Consider the following 25,966-nt stretch of genomic DNA (forward strand, 5'->3'; position numbering starts at 1 on the left):
GAAAAACACTTCATTTGCCCACCAACAGATAGTAAATTTTCCCTTTGGGCTGAGTGTGGGAGTGCCAAGAGTAGCCAAATTGACAAGCCTGAAGTTTTGGAAAGGCTATTGACCTTCCTGAAAGACATTCAGAAAAAAGTCTGGCAAGTGAATTCTAGCTTTTTATAGATATGCAAGCATCTGTTCCCTTTTGGGAGTACCAGAATATATGGTGATGTTGCATTCAGGTACTCAATGTTACTGTTATGTCTAATTCATTAAAATTTCTTTTTAATGTGAAATGAGGAAACAGGGCTGATGAAGGCAGCAAAATTTGAGCTTTAGTTAGTATGAAAAGAACTTGTACTATTCCCTTATACACTGCTAGACCATTCCAGAATATGTGCCTTTTAATATTCAGGGTTAGATTCAGGATTTGATGTGAAGACATATCCCATCTCCAGGACTATTGGCCTTGGGACTTAAATATGCCATTTTTGCATTGAACCTTAAATGAATAATTATTGTGGTGAGAAGGTAGTTAAGTAGTGTCTTTTAGAGGACAATAGAAATTCTTCTCTCCCATCATTTGTACTGGCTGTAATTCAGTCATCCAAATTTACACCAAAATGGATAATCATGTTAAATGTTTCACCATTTGAACTGGAGGCCCCAGGACTAAAAGAGATGATCAGCATTACTATTTGGAAATCACATTTTGATATAGTACAGTCATAGCATCTTCACCTGTTCATTGTTTCTAAAATTGTCACCAATCAAGCGAGTCCTTGTTCTGCTTTGGCTGATAGGGATATTCATTTTTAATTGCCACTCTAAGAGATCATCTCCTTAGCAACACTCTCTAACCGGGAAGAGCCCACAAAATGAAGTTTCAGGATTTATTTATAATTCTCTTTTTTTTTTTGTTAGATTTTTCCTGGTTGATTGATGTCCTTTTTCCCTGAGTGCTTTACATTCTTCTGAAGTGTCTGAAGCTTAGGGTCATCTGTAGCAATTGGTTTGAAGAACACATTTTGTGCTAGGTAGGAGGCTTCTACTTTTAGCTACTTAGGGTGAAGCCCTTAGTGGTGAACCTTGAAAAGAGGAAAAGGAAATATCTTTTCAGAGGTCCACTTGAGAAAATGATTCAGTTTGTGGTGTTGACCTTTTTTCTTTGTGTTCTATAGCCTTAAGGAGCTTGTGATTTTTTTTTAACAATTATTTTTACAATTAAACTTATTTATTTCCTATACCTAGGTGTTGTGGCATGCAGAGGAGTGGGGAGGAAAGTATTTCTGACCTGAAAATGTGGTTTCTTTGACTCATAACCACATCTGTTTGCCCTCCCTCCCCAACTTCCCTTTCAGTATTTCCTTAGGAGGGCTCAGTTTATCACCTTTTAAGCTAAAAGTGAATCATCTGGGCCTTTGAGTTAGACTGAGAGCTGGATAATGCTGCAATAACAATGCCTTTCATTTATGTAATACTCAAAGTGCTTGTCATCTGAAGAGCTCAGTGTTTATAAAGCACTTTCCCTTTAATCCTCACTAGACCCTGGTGAATTAGGTCAATATTATTGTCTAGATTCTAGAAGTAGAAAAGTTAAGATGTAATGAGAGATACAGGACTTGCTCAGGGTCTTAATGCTTCCCAATTACTTTGTTCTGCTGTTTTTGCAACAGGACTAAGTTTAACACTAAGTATGTTTTCTCCTGTTAGACCCCAAACAGTAAAATCTCTTAACTGGTTTTGGCCTGGTCAACTGATAGGAACAGGCTTAAAGAAAATCCTTTAGTACTGAGGTTTGAATTGATAAAAACCAAATATTTCAGTGCAAGACTGCTCAGCTGATAGGGTAAGATTAAGGAAACTTCTTAAATGGGCATGGGTTTTACTGAAATGAATTAAGGATTTAATTTCATTAATGATTGTTTCACTTTCTCTTCTTTTCAGAGAAATGGAAAATCTGATGAGTAGTTCAGCTCTCCCCCCACTATTTGCAGATGATGATGGCTCCAAGGAGAGCAGTGACCTGGCTGCAGCAGGGTGAGTATCTACTTTGGTCCACTCTGCCTCAACTCGTGCTCCACAGCATGATTTTGTGTGCTCCAGGAGCAGCTCCATGGCACTAAAAGATGTATTCTGGGGACTCTTGTTATACTTTTGAGATCCATTATAAACTTCATTTTAATCTGGATTCTGCTGTCATTTGCAAAACAGTCTTCCAGAAAGAGGTCTAAAAATTGGTCATCTGGTTACTGCTTTTTTTTCTTTTTTGTTTTCATCATGCATGTATAATACCATCACTTAAGAAATCTCTAACAAAGGAATAATCCCATTAAAGAAATAACTATTTTAGGAATAGTTCTAAAAAAGAAATCAGTCATAATGGTTTTTATTCCTATAGATTATAAAATAAATTTTACCCTCTGAGATACATAGTGACAGAGGACTAGCTGACCAAGCTACAAATCTATATCCTTTTTACAAAAAACTCAGCAGCTTTAGTTGACTCCCGTATTCTCAATTTTCCCTCTTTGGGAATTGCTGACAAAATATGTATGATTTTTAGAGGAATTTATATAGTGAAGAATAAACATCAGATAGGCTGTTGCTTTCATTGAAAATCTGTATTCTGCTTGTAGAGGGGGTATTATGTTAGAAATGGAGCCAGGAGAATTCAGGTCCTGCCTCTGACATGTTCTTGTATATGACCCTGAACAAGTCGATTAAAACCTCTCAGGGCCTTAGGGAATTTTCTAAGACTATATATATATATATATGAGAAAAGTACTGATCTGCATTGGGAAAGGCAGTTTTCTCATCTGAGAGTTCTACCTACCAGTGAAATCATAGGTCTAATCCTGTCCTTGGGTATTCTTGCTGACTTTAAAAGCAGTGTATTTATTATTATATTTGAGATGCTCCATGTAGAGCAAGTAGAATTATTTTGATTTTCTTAGAGCTGGGACAATGACCACATTCCATCTGCTCTAGTAAGAGTTGAAACTTAGTCATCGTCTCCTTCTCCCTACCCCTTTCACAACCAGTTTGATGCCAAGTGATAGAGCAAGGGTGTCACCAGGTCTGAATTGTAATGGCCAGGAATCTCTACCCAGTATCCCTACTACATGATATTCCAGACTCCCCTCGAAGCCTCCATCTGCTTACCTCCTTAAGGCTCCACATGATCACCTCCATTCCCCTTTTGAACAACTCTCCTTGTTAGGAATAGTAGTTTTTTCTTACATCAAGATGAGGTCTGTCCATCTAGAACCTTCTTCCCATTGATCCTAATTCTGCCGGGGGGCAGGCTGAACAAATCTGATCCCTCTTGTGCAATATCTGCAGATATTGGAAGAAAATTTGCATGGATCCCCTAAGTCTTTTTTCTCAGGCTAAGTTTTCTGATCATTTCAACCAGCCTCTTATGACATGTTTTCTAGCCCTATCATTATCCTAGTCACTTAGTAATCTTTCTTAGATGTGACACTCAGAACTGAATGAAGTGTCCAGAAATACATTGCAAGAGTCACCTCCTTTGTTTTTCTTAATGTTGTCGAAGTTCATGTCGGCTTTTTTTCAGCTGTGGTTTTCTTTAGACACATATTGGTCCATTGGTTCAGTTTTAAAACACCACCATTACTAGCAGTAAAACCCAGCAAGCCCTTTCCCCTAGGAACTTTATAACCATCACCGTCCCTCCATGCTTCGCTCCTGTAAGGCGGAAGGAGAGGCATCCCTTGTCTTTAGCAGCACAATAGGGTTGAAGATTGAGGAAAATTCTATTCACAAATGAGTAGGATCTTGCCATTGAAAGAAGCTATGAATCAAGTTAGCTTGAAAATTTCCCTAAGAAAGGATATTTTCTGAACCTCCTTAGCTTTTTCCCTCCCTGTGCAGCTCCCATTTTTCCTGAGTCTCTGTTTTGGAGCAGTATTTTTCCTATGAGTGACACCACACAAAGCTTGCACTTGGAGATCTCTTACATGGGGAAAGCCTCAGTATTAAGAGAAGAATTAACCCTTGGGGATTCCTTTGAAGGAGAAGAATTTAGGGGTAAAGTCTGTTTTTCTTAGTTGACGGGCTTCCTGAACATCTTTGTTCAGATTCTTACCAGTCTTCAGTGAGAGTGGAAATGGCATTTTTGTCTCTGTTCTCTACCCTGTGTAAAAGCCATCAATCAGTTAAATCATTTGGCCAGTTTGTGATCCGATAACTAATGAAGACTTGGTGATGTGTTCTGACTGATGGTGCATGATTTCAGTGTATGTACATGCCTACAACACATAAGTCCTTGTTTCTTTTGTAGGCTAAAGTTGTGTGTGTGTGTTCCTCTTCCCCTTAGGTTAGCCCATCCAGAGGTTACATACCCTGGTGGAGCCACACCATCCACAAACAATCCAGATTTTGTGGAAGATCTCTCCCAAGTCCAGCTGCTCCAGAATGAATCTTCAAATACAGTAGACAATAGTGAACAGCGGCATGAGGAGGAGGTGAGCTGACATAGCTGATCACGCGGTCCCTCTCGCTGCTCTCTCAGGAGTTCATATGCAAGGAACTCCATGTCAGGGGCATTGCACATCTCTGGGCACATTTCTAATTCACCTCAAGGACCGTCTTTCCTACCCAGCACTCCCAGATATTCCTTTGGCCTTCTTGCCATTTTCCTCTCCCTGAAATCCTTCATCACACACTGCCAGAAGAGTCTTTTGCGTCATTCTAGCCATGGCATTCCTGGGTTCACAGCTTGGCACTGGCCTGCTGGCCAGCCTTAAAACTTCTTGGCCTCGAATTCAAAGCTGCGGAAGCTTTTTCTCTGTTGTACTGTAATGTGTCTGCTCTATCTGTCCATCAAACTTAAGTATCCTATTCCCCCCATGATACCCGAAACTTCCACTCTGTGTCTTTCTTTGTTCTGTTTTCTAGGTTCAGAATGAACTGCTTTTATGATACAGAGGTTTATTGAATTTGGCTGTCCCTTTAAAGCCTGAATAAATCACTACCCCTGATGTGAAATCTTTCTTGGTGCCTCTTGATACTAATGACTTTTTACTTGGGTCTTGCTTTAACCGTCTGCAGATGTTAAATATTATGATTATCTGTATATGTATACCTGTATCTTATTCCCTCCTAGATGGTAAGGCTCAGGAGGTTAGAATCCATTACTTCTTCTCTTCTGGTATCTTAATCAATCGGTTGCTAATTATTTGATTTTTCATGTAGTCATTTGTCATTTAGAACAATAAGTGAGGCAATATGGGATATTCAGGAATATTAGCATCCCTGGTGTATGTCAATTTTCCAAGCCCTTTTCATTGGCCACACCCAGGTACAACTGTCTCAGCAGGTGGCCTAAACCAGATCGAGGGAAAGTGACAGACCTCAAGCCTGTTTTGAGTTAGGGGGCTCTCTACTCACAGTGTGTGAATGGACCCCCAGTGGAATGGACAGATCAAAGCAGTATGTTCCTGCAGCATGAAAGTAGCTGAAGCAGGAGCTGTGGAGTGCTTAGAGCTAGGTCAGATGTTGAAGATGCCAGGTCACTCACTGTATCCTCTGCCATCAGCGGTTGTCCTGACTTTTGCCTTGCCACTGGACTTCAGTGATTGAAAAATAGAATGAGGCTGATGACTTTGCATGCACTTGTCAAGACTTCACCCTTTGATGTCTCTGGTCCTTTTAAAAAATGAAGGACAAACAGCCAAAACATGGGCATTATGTGATTGGCACAAAGGCCAGCAATGTATTCCCAAGGAAATATTTGGCCACTGTTTCCTTTATTTTCTTATCGAAGCTAATTGTATCAGCTCCCTATTTTTTACCTTAGCTGTCACTATTGGGTTTTGCTCGTCATCATCTTGGTAACTCTTGAGGTCTTAGTGAATATTACTTCATGTTAAGCTAAGCCAGGGCAAGCCCTTGCTGGCACTAAAGTGACACAGTTCTTTCTGCCCACTCCGGCATTGTGGGCTCAGTTGCAGTAACTCCCATCTCTATTCTTTGCAGCTGTGCCTGTGATTAAGAGTCTGTGGGGTCTGTAGTATGCTCTGGGATCTTCTCCCCTTATGGGAGTGTGTGAAAAAGGCAGAATCATGATCATAGTCCTGGGGTGTGCCTTCTGTTCCATAGCAAAGAATACGTGGAGACCAAGAGAAAAACTAAGAGTCTCAGCCAGAGGTGGCAGCCTGGTTTGCCGCTTGTCCTGGAGCAAGAAATTTAGGCTGTCTGGCCCAGTTTGTTCTTATGAAGAGGAATTGTTTCTAGTGGATAACCTTCAAGGTCACCTCTTCTGCTTCTTGGATCCTTGAATCATTATTAGGTTCTCTTTGTTTGTAACAACTCTTAGGATGAAACAATAATCTCATGAGATACATTTAACAACTCAACATAAATGTACTTTAAAAAATTTTAAAAGAATAAACCATTAACCTTTAGAACTCTGCTTTGGCAGCTGAAGATTTGATGTTCGGGTATATAATTAAAATTATGATTCTAGGGGCCTAGAATAAGGCTGCTGTTATGGCAAATTATATGAGAAATAAACTTATCTCTAAAGATATTTAAGGGTGGGGAAATCACTTCTGTAGTTTATATAGTTACTAAATCTGTCTACTTCTAATATCCCTTCCTCTTCTACCTTGGGTGTTCTAATGGTTTACGGGTCTATTCTTAGGCAATAGCTTGGCTTCTTGTGGTAAATTGCTCTGTATATATTCTGAATTGCACATTTAGAGTCTCTGTGTCAGAAACCTAAACTTGAAGGGCCATAGCACCAAGTATCACCAATGCCAGTCTCAGTGAGTTAGGGATTAATATTCAGGTCATCCTTGAAGTAACGCCAAAAAGATCCTGTGATAATGGAAAAGGATTCTAAAGAACCTTCATCCTCTGTACCTGTGGCAGATGTGGGGGATAGGATTTTTTGTTTTGTTTTGTTTTTAAAATAACCTCTGTTCTTTGAATCAAAGTTCTTATCCTTTCCCTCTTTTTTTTTTAAAGCAAAGAAATAAACGAGGGGGTTGGTCTAAAGGAAGAAAGAGGAAGAAGCCGCTTCGAGACAGCAATGCTCCCAAATCGCCCCTCACAGGATATGTACGATTCATGAATGAACGTCGAGAACAACTCCGAGCAAAGCGACCCGAGGTCCCCTTTCCAGAAATCACGAGGATGCTGGGCAATGAATGGAGTAAACTACCTCCTGAGGAGAAACAGGTTATCAATTCAAGTTCTTGATGCTTCCCTTGGCTTTGACTATTGCTTAAGAGAAGTAACTTTCGTGTCTTTTAGAAAGAGGCTAGAGACCAGTTTCTGCTGCTGTGGCAGGTGGGATAATTGCCAGTCACTTCAACCCTGTCTTCTTGGGGCACATTAGATCCCTGCTATGCAAACTAAAACAGAGATGCTTTCACTATTCTTCTGGATGGCTCTTCTCTGGGGCAAGCACTAACACTGATACCAAAGTGCTGAGTACCGAACATTGGTACTTGCCTTGCTGGACCAATCCAAATCAAATGTCTATTTGGAGTGAGGTTTATGGAGGATTAAAGAAACATTAGATTGGTACAGGATTGGAAGGATACTTTTGAGGAGACAAGATTGTTAGAAGAATCTTTGCTTATGCTTTTTTAAGTTCCTTAAAATAAATCTGTAGCAGACCTTTTCTTTAAATTAGCTTGAAAAAAGGTTATGAAGCTGAAAACAACTTGCAATTTTTCTTTCTAAATTGCATTACTAAGTTAAAATATAACAGATTCCATTAAACTAAAATGCCATTTTTCACCAATAGCAATTACATTTTTGAATTATGAAGTGGCTTAAAAATTGTTATGTTTTTACCTGCTCTGTTTGCTGTAGCAGATAGAAGTGGCTACTGTAAAAATTAGGTATCTTATAACTGGTCATTCAGGTTTATATTGGATTAATCCAGAATAGATATTATTCTAACTATTCTAACAAGATTGTGTTTTTGGTTTTTGTGGTGAGTTTGGGGGTATTTTTTGCTTTTTTGGTTTGTTTGTTGTGATCTATTGAATCATAGATTTTAAACATGGAAGGAATCTTACTGTAACCTTCTCACTTTACAAATGAGGAAACTAAGGCCTAGGGAAGCTACTATCACTTTCCTAAGGTTACAGAGTAGAAAGAAGAGCTCAGACCGGCATCCAGGGCTTTCAACATAAGACCAGCCTTGTTCCTCAGTACCATGTTGTCTTAAAAATAACTTCAGTTTGTTGAATTAAAAGGAAAAAAGGCAGTTGACCCAAATGATCCAGTAAATCAATAGTTTTTGTGTAAATAATTAATGGGACAAAGCAAAAAAGAAAAGATGTGTAAATGGAAGCAGACTCAAAGTGGTTTATTTAGGGGTCCTCAGAATGAGATCATTTTTTTTTCTACTTCTTTCCTTCTATCCTCCGTGTTCCACTTCCATGGTCCTTAGAAAGCCAAATGGTATGAGGTCATCCTCTCAGAATGAATTGATGATACATAAACAAAACAATATTCTGTTTGTGCCTCAGTGACTGGCTAAGTGTTACCTTTACATCATTCATGTCCCCTGAGGCTTTGGATAGCCATGGGACCTCGACCTGCCAGACCCAAAGAAATAATACATACACTTGATTCTTGAATTTTATGTTATTTTAACTCTTCCTGAATCCATGTAAATAAAAAGTCAGTCAGCAGCCTGAAAACCAGTCTCTCTTCTCTTTCGTTATGAAAACATCCAAAAGTTAAATGACTGCGGCTCTGCTTTCAGTAGTCAAGCTCCCTCTTTTCTCAATGTCTGTCCATGCCTCTTGTGGTATGGGTATTTTGCATGACCAAGCCTTCTCACAAATACTTGAATTTTTTCTTTGTAGCGTTACCTGGATGAAGCAGACCGAGATAAGGAACGTTACATGAAGGAACTGGAGCAGTATCAGAAGACGGAGGCCTATAAAGTCTTTAGTAGGAAAGCTCAGGACCGGCAGAAAGGCAAATCTCACCGACAGGGTATGAAGGCCGTATCCATTCTTGTCATTTATGTCCTGATGGACCAAAGACTCCCCAGATTCCTCCCTAAAGTGACAGCTTAACTGTGGAGTGGCTGCCTCCTCATTTGACCTCCTCCCTTACATCCTAAATGCAATGGAAAGAAGCTACTTTAATTTTCAATTGTCATGACAGCCTGTCTGACTACAGAATCTTCAGGAATCCCTGTTTGCCTCTCGTGTCAACCTGAACTGTGGGTCTTGTGCTTGAAGGGCCTGCAGCAGGTCCACCATCGCATGCGGTCTTCTTTTCTTCTCACTGCGATGTGTTCACCCACAGAACCCCCTGTCCTACCTCCATCTTCCCCACTTCTCAAATATTCAAGTCCCTTTCACCCTCACTCCCCAGCCAGCCCCAAGCCAGCAGTCCTGCGTGTGGGCAAAGCCAAGGAGAGTATATGGGCATGAAACTCAATCCCCAAGCCCTAGGAGTTTGTCACCCACTCATTGACCAGGATAGGTACTTAAGATCACAGAGACCCAGCCCCACTGTAAGTGAGGTGGTCCACAGGCTGTCTGTGAGTAGCGTTGGCTATACAAGCATCAGCAAAATAAGGCTGTGGTTGCAGGGATACCTCCCTCTTGTGTTCTGCCTTCCCCTTCCCCTTGGAAGGTCACCTCTTCTCAGAGGGTGACTGCTCTTCTTCTTTTATTTCCTAGCCACGCCTGATGGTTATAGAGCATGCTTCCCAAAAGGCAGTGGTGGACCAACTAGTCCTAATGCGGGGAGTGACCCTATGGGATTTGTTTGTCATCTGACAGCTTTGTGTTTGGATTTTTTACTTCAACTGAATGTTTTCTTGTTTTCAGAAGGAGCTCGGCAGGCTGCTCACGAGCATGAGGTAAAGAGGCCTCTGTCAAATCTTCTATTACAATTTTGTCTTTGGAGCATATTAAGGGTTTTTCCTTCAAGATAAATTCATTCAAAAAATATGCAGTAAGACTCTGTTGCATACAGAGGACTGTGAGGGATTGGAGGGAAATAAGATGTACAAAGGTGATTCTAAGACAAAGCATTTTGTGGGGCACATTAAAGATTTGTGAAGACAGGTGCTCCAGGGGCCACAGAGAATGGTCATTCAGGATGATGGGACCCAGAGAAGGCTTGGTGGAGGGAGAAGCTATTGATTGGGATAGATAGCTGAGGAGCTGAGAAGGGTAGGAAGCAACAGAAAGATCTAAGGAACAAGTGATAGGTGAGCAAAGGAAAGTCTTAATTCATATCCTATAACTTGACTTGTCTGGGTTGAGCTAATTAAGGGCCATGTCTGGTCCTTCACAAGGCTGAAACCTCCAACCACATTCTTTTACCTGCTTGTCTTTTCACTACTAAAAATGAAAAGTGATAGAAGGAAAGGGATGTTATTGGAAACTGCTGGCTTGCCCCCTCCTTTTCATCATTTGTGGCCTGAATCCAATTCCTTTTTTTAATAGTATTTTATTTTTTCAAATACATGTAAAGATTTCTCTCCCTTTCTCCTTCCCAAAACAGCAAGCAATGTGATATAGGTTAAATATGCACAATCCTTCTAATTATATTTCTACATTTGCATGTTGTCCAAGGAAAATCAAACCCAAGTAGGGGGGAGGCACAAGAAAGAGAACAGAAGCACAAAAGGGAAACCACTTTGATCCACAGTGTCCATAGTTCTCTTTCTGCACATCAAGATTGGCATTTATTATCGCAAGTTTATTTGAATTGCATTGAATCACCACATTGTTGAGAAGAGCCAAGTCTTTCTCAGTTGATCATCACATAGTTTTGTTACTACATATAATGTTCTCTGTACAAAGTTCTGCTCATTTCACTTAGCTTCAGTTCGTGTAAGTCTTTCCAGGCTTTTCTAAAATTTGTCTGCTCATCATTTCTTATAGAATAATAATATTCCATTACTTCATGTACCATTACTTATTCAGTCATTCCCCAGCTGATGGGCATCTACTCAGTTACCAGTTCCTTGCCACTATACAAAGGCTTACTACAAACATTTTTGCACACTGGGGTCCTTTTCATTTTTTATGATCTTTCTGAGATACAGACCCAATATTGGTGGATCAAAGGATATGACTCTGTGGTTTCGGGCATCTTGCTTATTAGCTTCTCTGTTTGCCTGTGTTATGCCAGTCAATTTCTCAAGATCTGTCTACCAAGTTATAGCTTCATTTGATCTGTGTTGGTGCTGGGAATTTCCTCATATTTGAGAACTCACAGGTCCATTAAGCATTCACATGGGGAAGGCACAGTGCTAAATGAGATTATACTATTCCTTCTCTCAAGAAACTTACTCATTATCAACTGGCAAAGAGGCAGTACCTTAGATAATTTTAGTACAAGTTTCAATACAAATGGATAAAAGTAACACAAAGTCCTGACAGATACTTCTTTTCTTCCTTCCTACAAGAGATTTGAGTAGCTATGCAGGATCTCATGTAATGGGCAGAAGAGAAGTTACAGTTTAACAGTTACAGGAAAGAGAAAGTGTGAGCTCCAGCTGGGACAAAGACAGGACAAGTCATAGGATCAAAGGTTGGCTGGAGCCCAACCAGAAAGGTCCAGCCAACGAGGTGGAAAATCTGGAGCACAAAGTGGAATCGACATTTAACCTTCCTGGCGTGGACCTTTCACATCTCTCCTCTTGCCCCCTTCTTCCCTCTGACACTTCCTTCGCCTTGGTGTGTGAATGCCTTCTTCCTCATATCCCCGTGTGATTCCCTGCACTCAGCTCATCCTAAAGCATCATCCTCTTCATGATCAAGATAAGAAATTCTCTGCCACTTTAACCTCTTCCTAACACTTTATTGTCTGCCATGTGCTCTACAACCCTGAGAGCCTCCTGATCATTTCTTGCATGAAAAGCTCTCCCTCTCCCAGTTTGATGCCTTTTCATTGGCTCTCTCTCCCCCTACCCCATGTCTGCAATGCTCTTTCTCCTCGTTGCTATCTCTTGGAGTTCCTCACCTAACGTCAAGTTTCAGATCATACCTTATTTTCTGAAAGAATTCTTTTCCAGTCCTTCTCAATGCTGACACCTCCATATGAGAATATTTCCAGTTTTATCATGTCTATGTATTGTAAGTGCATATTTGTATGTTGTTTTCCCCATTAGGTGAAGCTCCTTTGGGGAAAGCTGTCTTTGGCCTCTCTTTGCATGCTTGCTACATAGTGGGATGCTAAATAAATACTATTGAGGTACTCAAAACCAAGAAGACCTGAGCAGATCTCTTCATCTCTTGGTGTTATGGATAACTCATTGAGACATCTTAAGTTATAGAGAAGGTGCCAATTTGCGTCAGGGTAACTTTCTCCACTGTGGAGTTTCCTACCAAAAAAGTGACAGTTTCCATCTCTGTTCTTCTGCTTGACTTCTGAGAATCCTGAGTTTTTTTACACACTTATATCTAGTCCTTCGAAATACTTTCAAGTTAGCCTAAATGTGAGGTATATTCCAACTGCCAGAGTAGTACTTATTTTAGCTTTTCGGAATCTCTACAGAAGTAGAGCAGAGATTTTTTTTTATATGGGAAAAGGTTTGTATATAAGTTTGATTTGAAAAAATAGCCTATGTTTAACCAATATGAAATTTCCGATATAATTATGTTTCAGATACAATGGCTATTTCAGAGTCTTTGTTTTTATTTTTTTAAGTCAAGGAAATTTCCTTAAGAGCAGTGGTTTACTTATAAAGAGCAGTTCTTTAAAAATGATTCCCTCATGTGTTTTGTGAGGATTGTAAATCCTGGTAACTATCACTATTTTATTCATCCTATGAATTCCATATAAATCCAATTATATAGATTCTAATACTCTTAATTGTACATGATAAACTGCTATGAATTTTATTTTTATTTGGAGATTTTGTGTTCTCCATATTTTAAATTTAAACTTAATAACCTTGACAACCTTTACTGTTAACAGAATAATTTTGTAATTGCTTATTTTTCTTTCCCTTTTCTTTTTATTAACTTAAACACCAATTTTTTTACCCTGATTGTTTTATGCTTTTCTGAAAATTTCAATGTCAAGAATACTTGATTCTCTATATAGGCTTCCTGCTAATCACAACCTAAGAAAGCTGAACAGGAACCAGAAATGATTCTTGGTGAACCTCCATCACCACATGGTCTGTTTTGATGGTCACTCCTAACATCAATTCGAGCTTGACCTAAAACAGTTGGAAAGATGAAAGTTTGATTGAGTGATAGATTCAATCTTGGATTGAGCAATTTAGCCAAGAGAGAAGAATGACTTTCCAGAATCTCACAACTGTTAACAGCAGAACTTGGAGGAACAACCTGGTCTCCATATTTATATTCTGTTGAATTATTTAATTTCAGATTTGGAGGGACAGAGATTTACGCTAATCCATACATAAACAGGGATCCCTTCTACAAGATTTATAATAAATAATTGACCAGCCTTTTCATGAATTCCAGTTGTGACCCTCAAAGATAACCCATTTTGCTTTGGGACAGCCCTAATTCCTAGGAAGTTTTTTTCTTATATTAAGCCAATATCTTACCCTTCTGTGTTAACTTGTGATTGATGCTAGTTCTTCCCTCCTGACCCAAGCAGAAAAAAATCTAAATTTTCTATCTGATGTTCCTTCATATTCTAGAAGACAGCTATCATATTTCCTAACAATTCCAACCTTTCATTGAATCAATGTATAGCAGGTTCTTCAGTCCTTCTATCATTCTGCTATTCTTCTGCATACTTGTCAGCTTGTCACTGACCTTCGTATAATGTGGCTTTTTGAACTGAATCTCCAAGCAGAGTATAGTGGGACTAGCACTTCTCTCATTTAGGGACAATGCCTCTCTTTGATAGTTTGTATGATTCAAACAGTCTGGTAAGCTAAAGGGTGCTTGAAAGGTACACTAGTGAGTTCACCCATCATGAATCCATTCGTTGTCATTTGGTGAGAGGATGAGGCCATTTAGAAGCTGGTTATGAAGCTAGATAATCAATCTTGGGTTCTTAAAGTGCCATCACTGATGTGCAGACCGGAGAGGGCCATGCAGCAGAACCAAAGGAACCTTTACCCACAAACCATGCTGCCCAGTGGTGGGCTGCACACTGTATCTTGAGTATGTCATGCTCAAAGCTTCCTTTAAAGCACACTTCATGGAAGTCTGGCCGTGGGCTTCAGTCACAGCAAAGCGTGCAACTCCCAAAGACCTTTGTTGTGCTCTCCTCCCACATGATTCAGGATGAAAACCTAAGGCTGGAGGTGTTCTGGCTGCTCTCAGATTAAATGCCAGCCTGGAAGACCCAGGAGTCCTATAGGGTTACTCCCTGAAAGTGTCATCTCATGTGAAGACCAAGATAGAAACAATAATTTTGTTTCTCCTTTAATTTATGAGAAATGACAAAATGACACTCAGCCTGAACAAATTAGGCCTTTTCAATGAAGAGGTAATCAGATCCATATGATTTTAATCCCTGGAGCAATCCTGGAGCAGCTTAAGTACATCCAAGCCCCCAAGAGGATCCTCTCCATGCCGGGTAATGTACTCAGTAATGGAAGAGTGCTGATGGCTTTCATTACCGCTCTTCCGTTAAGTAGAATTTCTCTGTTGCCTTTTAGAGACTGAACAGTTTCACTTAATTGCTTTAATGTTTCTTATTTTGTACTTCAAGAATCTGGATCAAGGGACAGTGTGAATCACATCTGCGCCATAGTGTCCCCTGCCCTTGGATAGTTGTCACCCCAGACCAGGCTTTTATCAGTGAGGAGAGCCAAGTACCTCCCTCCCTTAAAGCTGTGACACATATGGTCCAGACAAAGGGAGGCAGGCCTGTCTTCCCTCTGAGAACTAGTAACCCAGTGGTAACTGGGAGTACTTTCAGGAAAAAGTCACCTAAAGCTATCTAAAGGACTAAGGAAAGGTCCTGACTGAGGCCTGAGTCTATGAGGACTAAGGTGGGACATTGATCCAGGAGGTGCATTCATAAAACAGGAAGAAATGGGTGTGACTGAGGCAAAACTGCAGCCATAAGGTTTTCTGTCTGACAGATGGCCACCTCCTTGGTACTTTATAGTCCCATCTGATTCATATTTTAGGAACTGTGTACTTTGAGAGATTTTCTGTAGTGACTCACAGCCGAGTTTGGGCATCAAAGAAAGGCGAGGTTTGGAAGAGCCATCGGCATGTAGCCTCTGGCCTTCTCAGCATCACTCTCTATACCTTCACCAGTGCTTCAACCAAAGGTACTTAGTTAACTGAGGTTCAGGATACTCTGGGTTAAAAGGGCCTCTTGGTGGTAAGAGTTGGGAACCAATTTCAGGAATGGTAACTTTATTTTTGAAAAATAGGGGATGGTCTTAGCATCAGTTAAATGCATACTCATTGGCAGTTGACCTAAGAAAACAGTTCAAGTCCCATGCAGCCAATTGTGTCAATTGGCATGCTGCCAACGGGCAGACCATTCACCCTGACCAGCAGGGTGGGCACTCTGCTACTTTGATTCCCTCCTTTGCAGGCTCTTCTCTCTCCAGCTTTTCTACCAGACATCAAATCTCACTGGTGCTCAAGTACATGACACCGTAGGAGTGAGGGGCAAGAGTGCTTTAACTAGTGGGGTACTTTTTTCCGACCTGGGTGCTATGGAGGTTTCAGAGTCAGGCTGTTTCGGCACTATGCTCTTCTCACTTTTTCTAACCAATCTGTTGACTTCTGGAGTTGGGTATCAAAAAACAAAGCTTTCAAAGGACTTTTCCCCTTCATTCATGAATGTGTGTGTGTGTGTATTCTTAATGATTTCCACTTAAAATTCATTGCCTGCATCACCCCTGGAAGTCTTCCTAAACCATTTGCTTTAAAATTGCTCTCTAAGAAATATTAGAAAGCATTGCTGGGGTCCTTGACGAGTCCAATTGGTTCATTAGGTTACCATCTTTGTTATTTCCTCATCTTTGGCTCTCTTATTTTTAAAGACTTTTTAAAATGTCTCTTTACTTTTTACTTCAACAGCCTCAGACAGTCCCCCAGCTTTAACCTCACCTCCTTTACAGATGTCTCCCAAACCTCCCTTTCAAGCTGCATCTATGACCTCTCTCCCCTGATCTCCTCTGCATTCCATCAGACTCATCTTGTATATTATTTAGCTTATTCTTTTTCTCCTAAACCTTCTCTTCTGGTTTAACTGTTTCTGTCCATTCATTCTCTTCTCCTCATAATCAGTAACCCAAACTGAACCACTTTCTGTCTCTTGACCAAGCCCAGTACTTTACTGCCTTTAGGCTTTTTCTTTAATCCTGCGATTCTTGGTGCCTCTATTCTCCCTTTCTCCCCACCTTGATAAGTTCATGCCTGTTTTCTGAAATCCAACTCGGTATCCCATGAAGCCTTTTCCGGATCCTCACATCTCCAGTAGTCTTCCTCACTAATCACCCTTTGGGGAGGAACCTCTTTAATGTCCATAACTATGAAATGTCTTATATTATAGCTCTTTCTGTTAGTGTTTCAATTCCCCTGTTGGATTATCAGCTTTTTGAGAACATGGACTATTTGTTTTCCCCTCTACCTTCTTATGAGCACAATGCCTTGCCTATAAGGATTTGAGTTTAATAAGATTGAATGCATTTATTTCTTGCAAGGAAGTTGGAATGAAAACCAAAAGTGCCCAAAGTTGGATGGGAATGCCATGGGGGAGGGTACATTCTTAGAAGTCAATGGTTCTGTATAAAGTACTGTGATTTGTAGTATAATAGGCAAATCCTATTTAATGTGCCTTTCTACTTTGTAGAATTAGAGTAGGTATTCAGCTCAGGGAGAGAAGGTTTTTACACAACCTTCAAAAGCAACTGAAAAGTCATGTTTAAATTCCCTTTTTTCTTAGTATCATCTCTTTCAGAACATTTCATTATTAATGTTGCAGAGCAAAAAGCTTCGAAATGGCTTCTATATTCTCACTTCTTTATTTTATTAAGATTTGTCTTAAGGCATATTATTTTATGGTTGAGCATCTTAGAGAACTGAATTTAAAGTATCGAAGCCATCATGTAAGTCCAATTCAGGTTTCTTTTTAAAAAACAAATCTTAATACCCTTCTGTTATTGAGATCACTGTTTTGTCAGACTCAGTTTCCTCTCTTAGTGGCCCCAAGGCCTTAGCTCTTCAGATGATCCCTGTTTCTGCTATGGTTTTTTGAGGGAAGAGGTGGTTCACCCAGGATCATTTTGTTGGCAACCCTTTTTATTTTACTTAGCTGTTGCTAAGAATTAACTGAATTTTATTCTTTCTCCATCTTTGATCCACAGAAGGAAGTAGATGTGAAAGAAAGGTCTGTTTTTGACATACCTATATTCACAGAAGAATTCCTCAACCACAGTAAAGGTAATTGCTTTGGCTTCCTGGTGTTTGATTCCTTGTTTCTGTGATTGGACAGATGTCCTGAATATATAGCAGGGGACTTCCCATGGCCCCATGGGGCCTTGAAAGCAGTGCTAGTAAGCAGATTCTTCTCTGTCCCCCCAACCTTTCCCTTTCAAGGGTGACAGATGAAAGCAAGGTTTGTGCTCTGAAAGTTTTTGAGTCTGAGACAAAGGGAATAATAAAACATGCACCACAAATTTTTGATGGACATTTAGCAGTAATTTTGTTCTCCTGCACACTGATTCCCATTGCAGGAATTCATATAACGAGGACCCAGACGTCTATTCCATGGTCAAAATCGTTGTCTAGATTTGAGCTTAATAACAACAGGGATAATAAAATAAAATTAACACATATTAATTCAAATGTGTTTTGTAAGAGCTTAGGAAAGTCACCCCTGACTCCTCCTCTCCTTCTCTTTTTCTCCTCCTCTCCTTCTCTTTTTCCGGGATTGTGTACTGGGTGTCGTCAGCTCGAGAAGCAGAACTGCGGCAGCTGCGTAAATCCAACATGGAGTTTGAAGAAAGGAACGCAGCTCTCCAGAAGCACGTGGAGAGCATGCGCACAGCCGTGGAGAAGCTGGAGGTGGATGTGCTCCAGGAACGGAGCCGAAACACCATCCTGCAGCAGCACCTGGAGACTTTGCGGCAGGCCCTGACCAGCAGCTTCGCAGGAGTGCCGCTACCTGGTAAGAACAACATAACCATTTCTGGGACTTACTGGGCATCACCAGTGATTCTTCCCTTGGATTCTTGGTAGAAATCTGCCAAGAAGAAAGTGAGTGAATGAAAGAAGGGAGAAAAGAAAAAATTTACCTCTAGCTCAGGCCTTGAAATTTTGTCTGTATCCATCCATTAGTACTTCCATACTTGTATCCCCTCATCTGAACTCTGGGATCTACAAAACATTTTGGGTTGGACACTATGACCTCTGAGTTGAGCATTTCTTAGCATTGTTTTGGTTCAGGGATAATTGCTTATTTCTCAGCCCCTCTCCTGTGTTCTTCCCCGTGGGAAGGGTCACACTGAGAGGCTCGTGGTAACGCTGGCCACGCCAGAGGTCTTTGCTGTTATTGCCTTTACTTAAAATATGAAGGAATTGGTGAATTGCATTATTTTCCCATCTTGCTATTGTCTTCTCCCAACTTCAGGAAGTGGAGAGACCCCCACTGTGGATACGATTGACTCGTACATGAACAGACTGCACAGTATTATTCTAGCTAATCCCCAGGACAATGAAAACTTCATAGCCACGGTTCGAGAGGTTGTGAACAGGCTTGATCGCTAGTGACTGGTAAGTGTTCTCTTGTAGTGTCAGTCCCACGTTACCAAATAGAAATCTATTGGTAAGAGAAATGGATGGCCCGTGAGCAGTGCTCTCCAGAGAGAGGAAGGCACTGACTGGAGAGAGGGGGGAAAGCTGCTACTTGGCTTTTTTTCATGAGGGTGTAGTGTCCAGTCTGGAAGAAAACTTTGTTGCCAACAGAATGCATCCGCTGTCTGAACTTTTTTGTGCAGTTGGAATGTATTGGTACTTTGGTTCTTAAAATGGAACCTCAGCCCAGCCGAGGGGATAGAGGGCTGCCTGGAGGTCAGAAGGCCCAAGGGAGGCTGCTGCAGGGTTCCTAGCTCCGAGGACTAGGGGGATTGGATTTGAAAGTGCTTGGCAAAATCCAGAAAGTCTGAGGTGTTACTAATGCAGAGCAATGAGGTGATGCAGTGGGTAGAGCACTGGGACTAGAGTCAGGAAGACCTGAGTTCAAAATCCAGCCTCAGACACTTACTAGCCATGCAACCCTGGACAAGTCACTTCATCCTGTATACCCCAGTTTCCTCATATGTAAAATGAGCTGGAGAAGGAAATAGCAAACCAGGCCAGGACCTCTGCCAAGAAAACCTCTTTTGGAGTCACAAAGAATTGGACATGACTGAAATGACTGAACAACAATGACCAGGAGTAAAGCTCTAATGGGCTGGAATGTGAGGACCGAGTCTAGGTCCTGCTGCCCCTGCTGCTGTGACCCTCCTGGCTTCAGGCCTCTGAACTAATCATCATTTCTCCATAAGAACTCTGGCTAATGTAGGAGCAAGAAGCCTGCAAACAGCCTGGCTCCAATCCCAATCTGCCACCCCTCGGCCATAGGCAGACTCTTTATCTGCACCCTTCCCCAGCCATATGGGCCTTTTTCCTCTTCTGAAACATGAAGCAGCCTCAGTGATCTGTAAGGTTCTTCTGAGTCTGTGCCCCTGTTTGACAGACAGCCCCAGAAAGGGCGATGCTTTGCTCAGTCACACAGATAAGTCTCAGACCACAGATTTGAACCCAGGGTTTCTGATTCCCTGTGTAGCACATCTGCTATTATACCACTTGAGGAAACTTTGAAATCAAGGTTTGCCAGCCTCCTAACAGCAGAACAAGCTTTTAGTTTGTTCCCTTATTAATATATTCCAGATTTCTCCAAATTCAAGAATGAGAGAATCTTGGGGTCCAGCTACCCACTTAGGGGGTGGAATTAATGACCTCATACCATCCCCATTGACGCTAGCTAGACCAAACTGAGGCTTCCAGTTTGTCTGTTTGAAACCGAGGTTTGAGTCTCTATTACCTTCTTGCCAGGCCCGTAGCTATGCTCCATTTGCACGTCTGTGTGGTCCAGCAGGCCTGTACCCCGAACAGCCTGTACTCAAGAAAGTAAGAATCCTGGCTTCTGTGTCTTAAGAGGGCGGTGACTGTGGGCCAAGACAAAGGCAGGCCCGTCCACCTTTCTAGTCAGGCCTGTAGCAGTCACCACACCGGGCAATAGTTCTCTGCCCTCAGGCAGGCTTTGATGGGGAAAAGGACCATTGTCCTTCCAGGGAGTAGCCAGATGGAACGTACTGCACTTGGAAGAGATGGTCTGAGCTCCCCGCAGAACCAAGAAATGGCATTATCGCCGCTGCTTATGGAGGGAACAGCTTGTAAATCCAACCTTGGGATTTTCAGGAGCTCATCATCCTTCTCATTTTCACACGGCCTTTTCAATTAGCACACTTGTGAGCTTCAAGAGAGGGAGGTGGGAGATTCTGAAAAAGGCAATAATTGATAATATGAGCTTTCCTTGTGTCCTGGTAGGGAAATTACTGTGGGGTGGAGCAGGGGATAGGGACTAGCGACTTTCGTTTTGTGACGTTGCCAGTGCAGTGATTACCCTAGAGTATGTCATCTAGAAAACCCAAAGGAGCTTAATTTTGCAAAGTATTCCCCCAGCTCCAGCCTACAAATATTTGAGATAAAAATATGAACTGTTGGGTCACTATGGATTCTTAGCCTCTGGCCACTCAGAGATGACTAAGAATAGCTCGCTCTCCTCCCACTGCGAGCCCCACCCCCAAATCTGTCAGAGGAGACAATTACAGAGACTGTGATTAATTCTAGCTTGGTCTCATTATACAAATATGTACCGACAGCTAAGCCTGATGTCCCCAGCATCCATGGGGCAATTAATTACTCTGACACCAGCTTGGCAGAGGCTTCACCCACTGTTAGGAGCTTGTGACTGAAGGGAAGTTAATGGTGTGGACGAGCAGGCAAAGGAGGAGAACACCAGAGCTGCAGAGGCCTTAGCCTGAGGGGGTCCCCTGCCTTGGCCCATGAGGCCCAGGGAGGGAAGTGATGGGCAGCTAATGCCGTCCCCCCTTTGTCAGAGGCAGAGGCAAGATGAATGCCCCAGTCCCCTGGCATTTAAGCCTTTTCCCTTTGGGAGGGGGAAGCTATGGACCCCAGAGAAGTCTGGACCCTCAGTCGTAGGTTAGAAGAGGTGCCATGGGGGACTCTACGGACAGTTGGGTTTTTTCTTCATTTTCATTAGTACTAAGATTGCTTCAGGTGGTGGACCTGGGAGAGATGGAAGGCTTCTCGAGGACAGGGCCTGGCCCTCAGGGAGTTTGCAGGCTCCCAGGAAATGAGATGCCCACACAGACACCACACCGGGCAGTCCAGCTGGTCAAGTATTAGAGACATTGAACAACAAAGTGGCCTTTGGGAGTTGGTTACTAATAACAAGGGCTTTGGGAAACCACAGGTTTCTAGATGGTAGCTTCATTTGGTGCGTTTTCCTAATTGCACAGGATAGACATTCCCCGGCTGTCATCCTGGCCCCTCACTTGTCTGTAACACATAGAGGTGGGAGAAAGGGCATGGATCTGAGCGTGGGGAAGCCCCAAGTTTGAATCCTTCAGACATGATATACGCAGTATGCAGGGACAGGTCACAAGGGCCAACATCCACACCCAGATCTCCGGCCTTCAAGCTGGTGCTCTTTCTCCCATGAGACACTGCCTTACCTCGCCCAAGTAGTGTGCTGAAGGCAGCCGGCTTAGGAAGGGGAATCCTGTTGATGAGTCATTTTTAGGAACTTAGCCAGAATGATAAATTGCCTGATTTCAGACGAGTGGAATGGTTAAATATTTTGTTGCCCATTCAATACATGCCCATTGAGTAGTATATGTGATTTTATTTTTATTGTAGTGCATATTCATGTGAAGTTTCACACAGTACTTATTTTAGAAATTTCTCTATATTGAGACATAAGGTACATTTATAGTTGGAGAAAATTGGAGTTGGTGTAGACCACAGATTCCATGGACTGAGATGCCTTCCTAATTTTAGATCCCTGGCCCCAGTCCCTGTGGGCAGCTTTTCTCTCGTCATAGGTGACCTCAGGCTGACCCTTCGGTGTCCCCACTGCCCTTGTGCAAAGGTAAGGTCACACCACACTTAGAAATACTGCCACAAACACCTTGACACAAGTTACCTTTGGTTTAGCCAGCCCTGGAGTCTTGTTCAGCCTTGCCCTTTCCTGCTTACTTTCCCAGAAAAACAAGAAGCCAGCATTTTAGGCACACAGCCCTACTTCTTCCCGAGAGATGTTCATTCTTTTCCTGTTTTCCTTGGCTTTGTCCACAGGTGCTTTGGCTCTGAGACGTTCTGCAAGGGATTCTGCTTGTGAGGAATGAGAAGCCATGATGGAAACGGACTGCCTGGGGGTGGAAGGGATCTGTGCATGCATTCCAGCTCTCTCACCCCTGGAAAGCATTGGAGCACCTCGAGGTGTGTCTGGATGCCCTTTCCACTCGTTTTTCTGAGGTTCTGAGAGTGCCCCAGGGCTCTCAGTGTCTCAGCTTCATCTCATTTCAGTTTATGTTGCAGAGAAAAGGCAAGATTCCTCCTGGGGGCACACAGAAGGGGCTTTTCTTGGCCTGCGGGCTCCTCCTGTCACTTGTTTTAAGCTTCCATCACCATGAACAGTTTTCCCCCCTTTGCCAGTCAGCAGTGCTCCATGAGAGCTTCTCTTCTTCCATGTTATCCTGCTGCAACGTGGAAGCTCTGTGTTCCTTCATCAGGGCCCTTTCTGCATACTGACTGGAGTTGGTTGGTCACTCGTCCCGCTTCTGGCCCATATGAATCATAGTTTCCCGGGCTGCTCTCTTAAGTGTATGCAGTGCTCCAAGGCCAGCAGAACTTCTGTTTCCCTCTTTTTTAGGGGAGCACTGTGAGCAATAGCAGGAAAGCACTCATCTTTCCTGTTTGACGCATTGAAAGTTGTCAGCAGTTGATCTTGCATGGAAAGTGAGAAGTTGCTGTTCTTTCATTTGTGCTGATTCATGGACTCAGCTGGGAGACTTCTCATTTACAGAGAGAACTTATTCAGCATAGATTCTCATTCTGACAAATGTATGGAAAAGGTTCCCTGGCCTTTACCTTCCATCTGTATTCTTTAGAAAAGCAAATTGAGGCAGAAGGGGCAGGCTCCTGTTCTCTCCCCACCTTGATTTGTTTTTCAGCTGCAGAGGCAGCCAGATAAAGATTTCCACCTGCTTACCTCAGTCATTCACGGAAGCACAAGCAGCCACTCTCCCACATGGCATTCAAGGAAGGAATCGGGCACTTGTCAAGAACCGCCGTGTGGGGCTCTTGGATCTTGGCATTACACCAGCTTGTCTTTCCAGTGCATCCTTTACCTGTTGATTTTTGATCTCTTGAGGAAAGAAGAGATGCCCCCACCCACCCCAGTACACACTCCCTTATATTTTTTATTTGCATGGCATTAAGACTCTTCATTGTGGCTTGAAAGACTACCACCAAGCAGCTTAGTTGGTTCTGTTGTCCAAGGACCAACCTAGATTGCTATGGAGTGGCCCATGAGCCGGCGTTAACTGGTGAGTTGTTTGAGTGAGGTAACTCCATTAAAGGATTATGGGGGGAGCATTCTCACTGTTCCCTATTCACATAAGCCAGCCCTGCCGTGATAGAAAGCGGAAGTCCGTCATGGTCTAGCTTCATCAAGAAAACATTAGCCAGCTTTTGAATTCTGTGACAAGTAACTAATTGCTTCTTTCCTTCCATCATCTGGCCCCTCCTCCCCATATCTCTGGTCCCACTGTTGATGGCCTTGGTCCCATGCATGCCTCATGTTTATAAAGTATTAATAAGTAAGAGATTGTCTCCAGGGGGATGACAGACTTCATTAGAGCTTTGAGCTTTCCTTCAGGTACTTGGTCTCTGCTCCTCTGGCCTCCAGGCAGTATCCCTCTTGGGACCCCCACTCTTTTCTCTTCCCTGTTCCCTTTTCCCTCAGCTTTCATTGTTGTAAAACTTCCCTGGCAGTACTTTGTGACCCAGAGCAGCTGTAACTTTGGGGCAGAGTTGATCTTTGCCCCAACTAGAGATAGGGTTTGGGCGTGACAGTGACGTGAAGCGTCTTCAGAGTCAGTGATACAGAAACCTTACACATAGGGGTGCACACACGTGCAGTTACACACCCAGCCAATGCAGAAGCTTCACCTAATTGGCTCACATGGTCTGTCAGATGCTTTGGAGCTCCATGAGGTGACAGCAGAGTTTGATCCCTGGTCCTGTCTCCCACTGATACAGACATGACTCTTCTTTATTAGGAAAAAAGTTATTTTTGTCTTGTTTTTTTCTTGTCATGATGAATTTTGCTTTCTCCATGTTATATATTTTCCCCCATTGTTTAAAAAAAAAAAAAAAAACTCCCAGGGGAGGCAGCTCTGGGGGGCAGAGAGTCAAACAAAAGGTGTTTTCTGAAGTGAAGAGAAAAAGTCACGTGTTGTCCCTGTGTCTGAAATGGTTGAAATGCCAAGTTTTCCGTACAAGTGTCTTTGTAATTAAGCTTCTAGATTTTCTTTGTTTGATTCATTAGAAGTTGATGTACTTGCTTGACATTTGTTTCATTAAAACTTTTCAACAGTGAATACATTTTGATTCCATCTTAACTGCGTTTTAATGAGTGAAATCCTACCAGTGTTGCCTTTTGTCTGAGACTTTGTCAACTCTACATTAATCACTAGCCCTGTTGTGCTTTCAAAATCAGTAACACTTTCATTTTACCAAATGCTTATTCAAAGCATGTCTTAACGTGTTGGTGAATTGTGTTTTTTAAATACATAATAATGACAAGATAAGCTATAATTCATTTTAATGTAGCAGTAATATTCTGAAGTTAAGGTTGAAAAAGTGAATTCTGCTGCTTGTGAAGTCAGTGACTAGATTAAATCCCCACAATCAAAGTTCTTTTGAAACCTGAAGGAGAGAACGTTTCAGACACCCGTTTCCTTGAAAGCACCAAACTAAATGAACTTAATTTGAGGAATTTGTGGGCAGCATTCACATATATATTCTTAAAAGTCCTGAGAATAGAGACCTAGATGCTAATCCTAGGCTCTTTTTTCCAATGTGCAGTATGTGGCTTCTTATTTTCTGCTAACTCAACCCTGTGATAGAAGGAAATATGGGATAGTGGGAAAAGAATATGGTTTGGAACAGGACAACCTGGGTTCCATTCTGGAGCCTGTTAGTCATTTGGTCTCTCTAGACCTCAGTTTCCTCAATTATCACACGAGAATCTGTTGCCAGCTGTAAATCTTGTGGTCTCTGTGGAGGTGACAATGAGTGTGTCTCAAGATTGGTCACCAGCCCAGTTCCAAACCTGTTTGCTTGTTGACTGCTGGCAAGCTCAGAATGCCCCCACACACCTGCACAGATAGCTAACAAATAGTCTTTGTGTGACATTGCTTTCCAAAAACCATGAGGAGTTCATCATTCAAGGCAGAAGGCCAGCTTCCCTCTAAGGCGGTGTTTCCAGCCACCCATCAACAGCTGGTGGCCAGTAATGTTTGGTTTAAAATCAACACAAACAAGCAGTAACATTTCCGCCAGTTGTTCCCCCCTTTTCCTTAACTGCTCTGCAGCTGTTGAATTAGAAAGCTGTGATGATGCTTCTCCCGGGATGGGGGAGATTGGGATAGGCTTTGCGACTTCCTATTCCTGAAGCCGGATTTCCTGTCAAAAAGGGAGAGGATTTTAATCTGGGTGGTGGTTTTGTGTTGGATTTTTTTTAATGAACCTACTCTGATAAACCCTTTAGCCATGAAAGGTTAATGTGCCATGCCTTAAAGACACCACAGTGAGGCCATTGAGAACCAGAAAAGTCAAATAATGGTTCTTCATGTATTTCCCTTTCGTTCCTTTTTTATTTTTGGTTTGTGGAGAATTTGTGTCTGTTTTTCTTGAGA

At 42.1% G+C, this 25,966-nt stretch overlaps 1 protein-coding gene across 5 annotated transcripts in view; it reads left to right on the forward strand.

Annotated features, from left to right (window-relative positions):
* HMG20A (high mobility group 20A) overlaps positions 1-24,646 on the forward strand; it is a 60,586-nt gene extending 35,940 nt beyond the window's left edge. For 3 of the 5 annotated variants that reach the window (XM_051982516.1, XM_051982515.1, XM_051982518.1), the window contains exons 2-10: positions 1,933-2,025; positions 4,328-4,475; positions 6,982-7,194; positions 8,844-8,976; positions 9,825-9,856; positions 17,279-17,354; positions 17,866-18,081; positions 18,544-18,686; positions 22,338-24,646. In XM_051982516.1, the coding sequence (XP_051838476.1) occupies positions 1,937-2,025; positions 4,328-4,475; positions 6,982-7,194; positions 8,844-8,976; positions 9,825-9,856; positions 17,279-17,354; positions 17,866-18,081; positions 18,544-18,680 (1,044 nt within the window). In that variant the 5' untranslated portion in view covers positions 1,933-1,936 and the 3' untranslated portion in view covers positions 18,681-18,686; positions 22,338-24,646. Of the gene's footprint in view, positions 1-932; positions 1,023-1,932; positions 2,026-4,327; positions 4,476-6,981; positions 7,195-8,843; positions 8,977-9,824; positions 9,857-17,278; positions 17,355-17,865; positions 18,082-18,543; positions 18,687-22,337 lie in introns of those variants that run through there. The other 2 variants (XM_051982517.1, XM_051982519.1) reach the window with 2 other exon arrangements.
* Positions 24,647-25,966: the final 1,320 nt, after the last annotated feature.

The sequence above is a fragment of the Antechinus flavipes genome, chromosome 2, assembly GCF_016432865.1.
Source record: "Antechinus flavipes isolate AdamAnt ecotype Samford, QLD, Australia chromosome 2, AdamAnt_v2, whole genome shotgun sequence".
NCBI classification, from domain to species: Eukaryota; Metazoa; Chordata; class Mammalia; order Dasyuromorphia; family Dasyuridae; genus Antechinus; species Antechinus flavipes.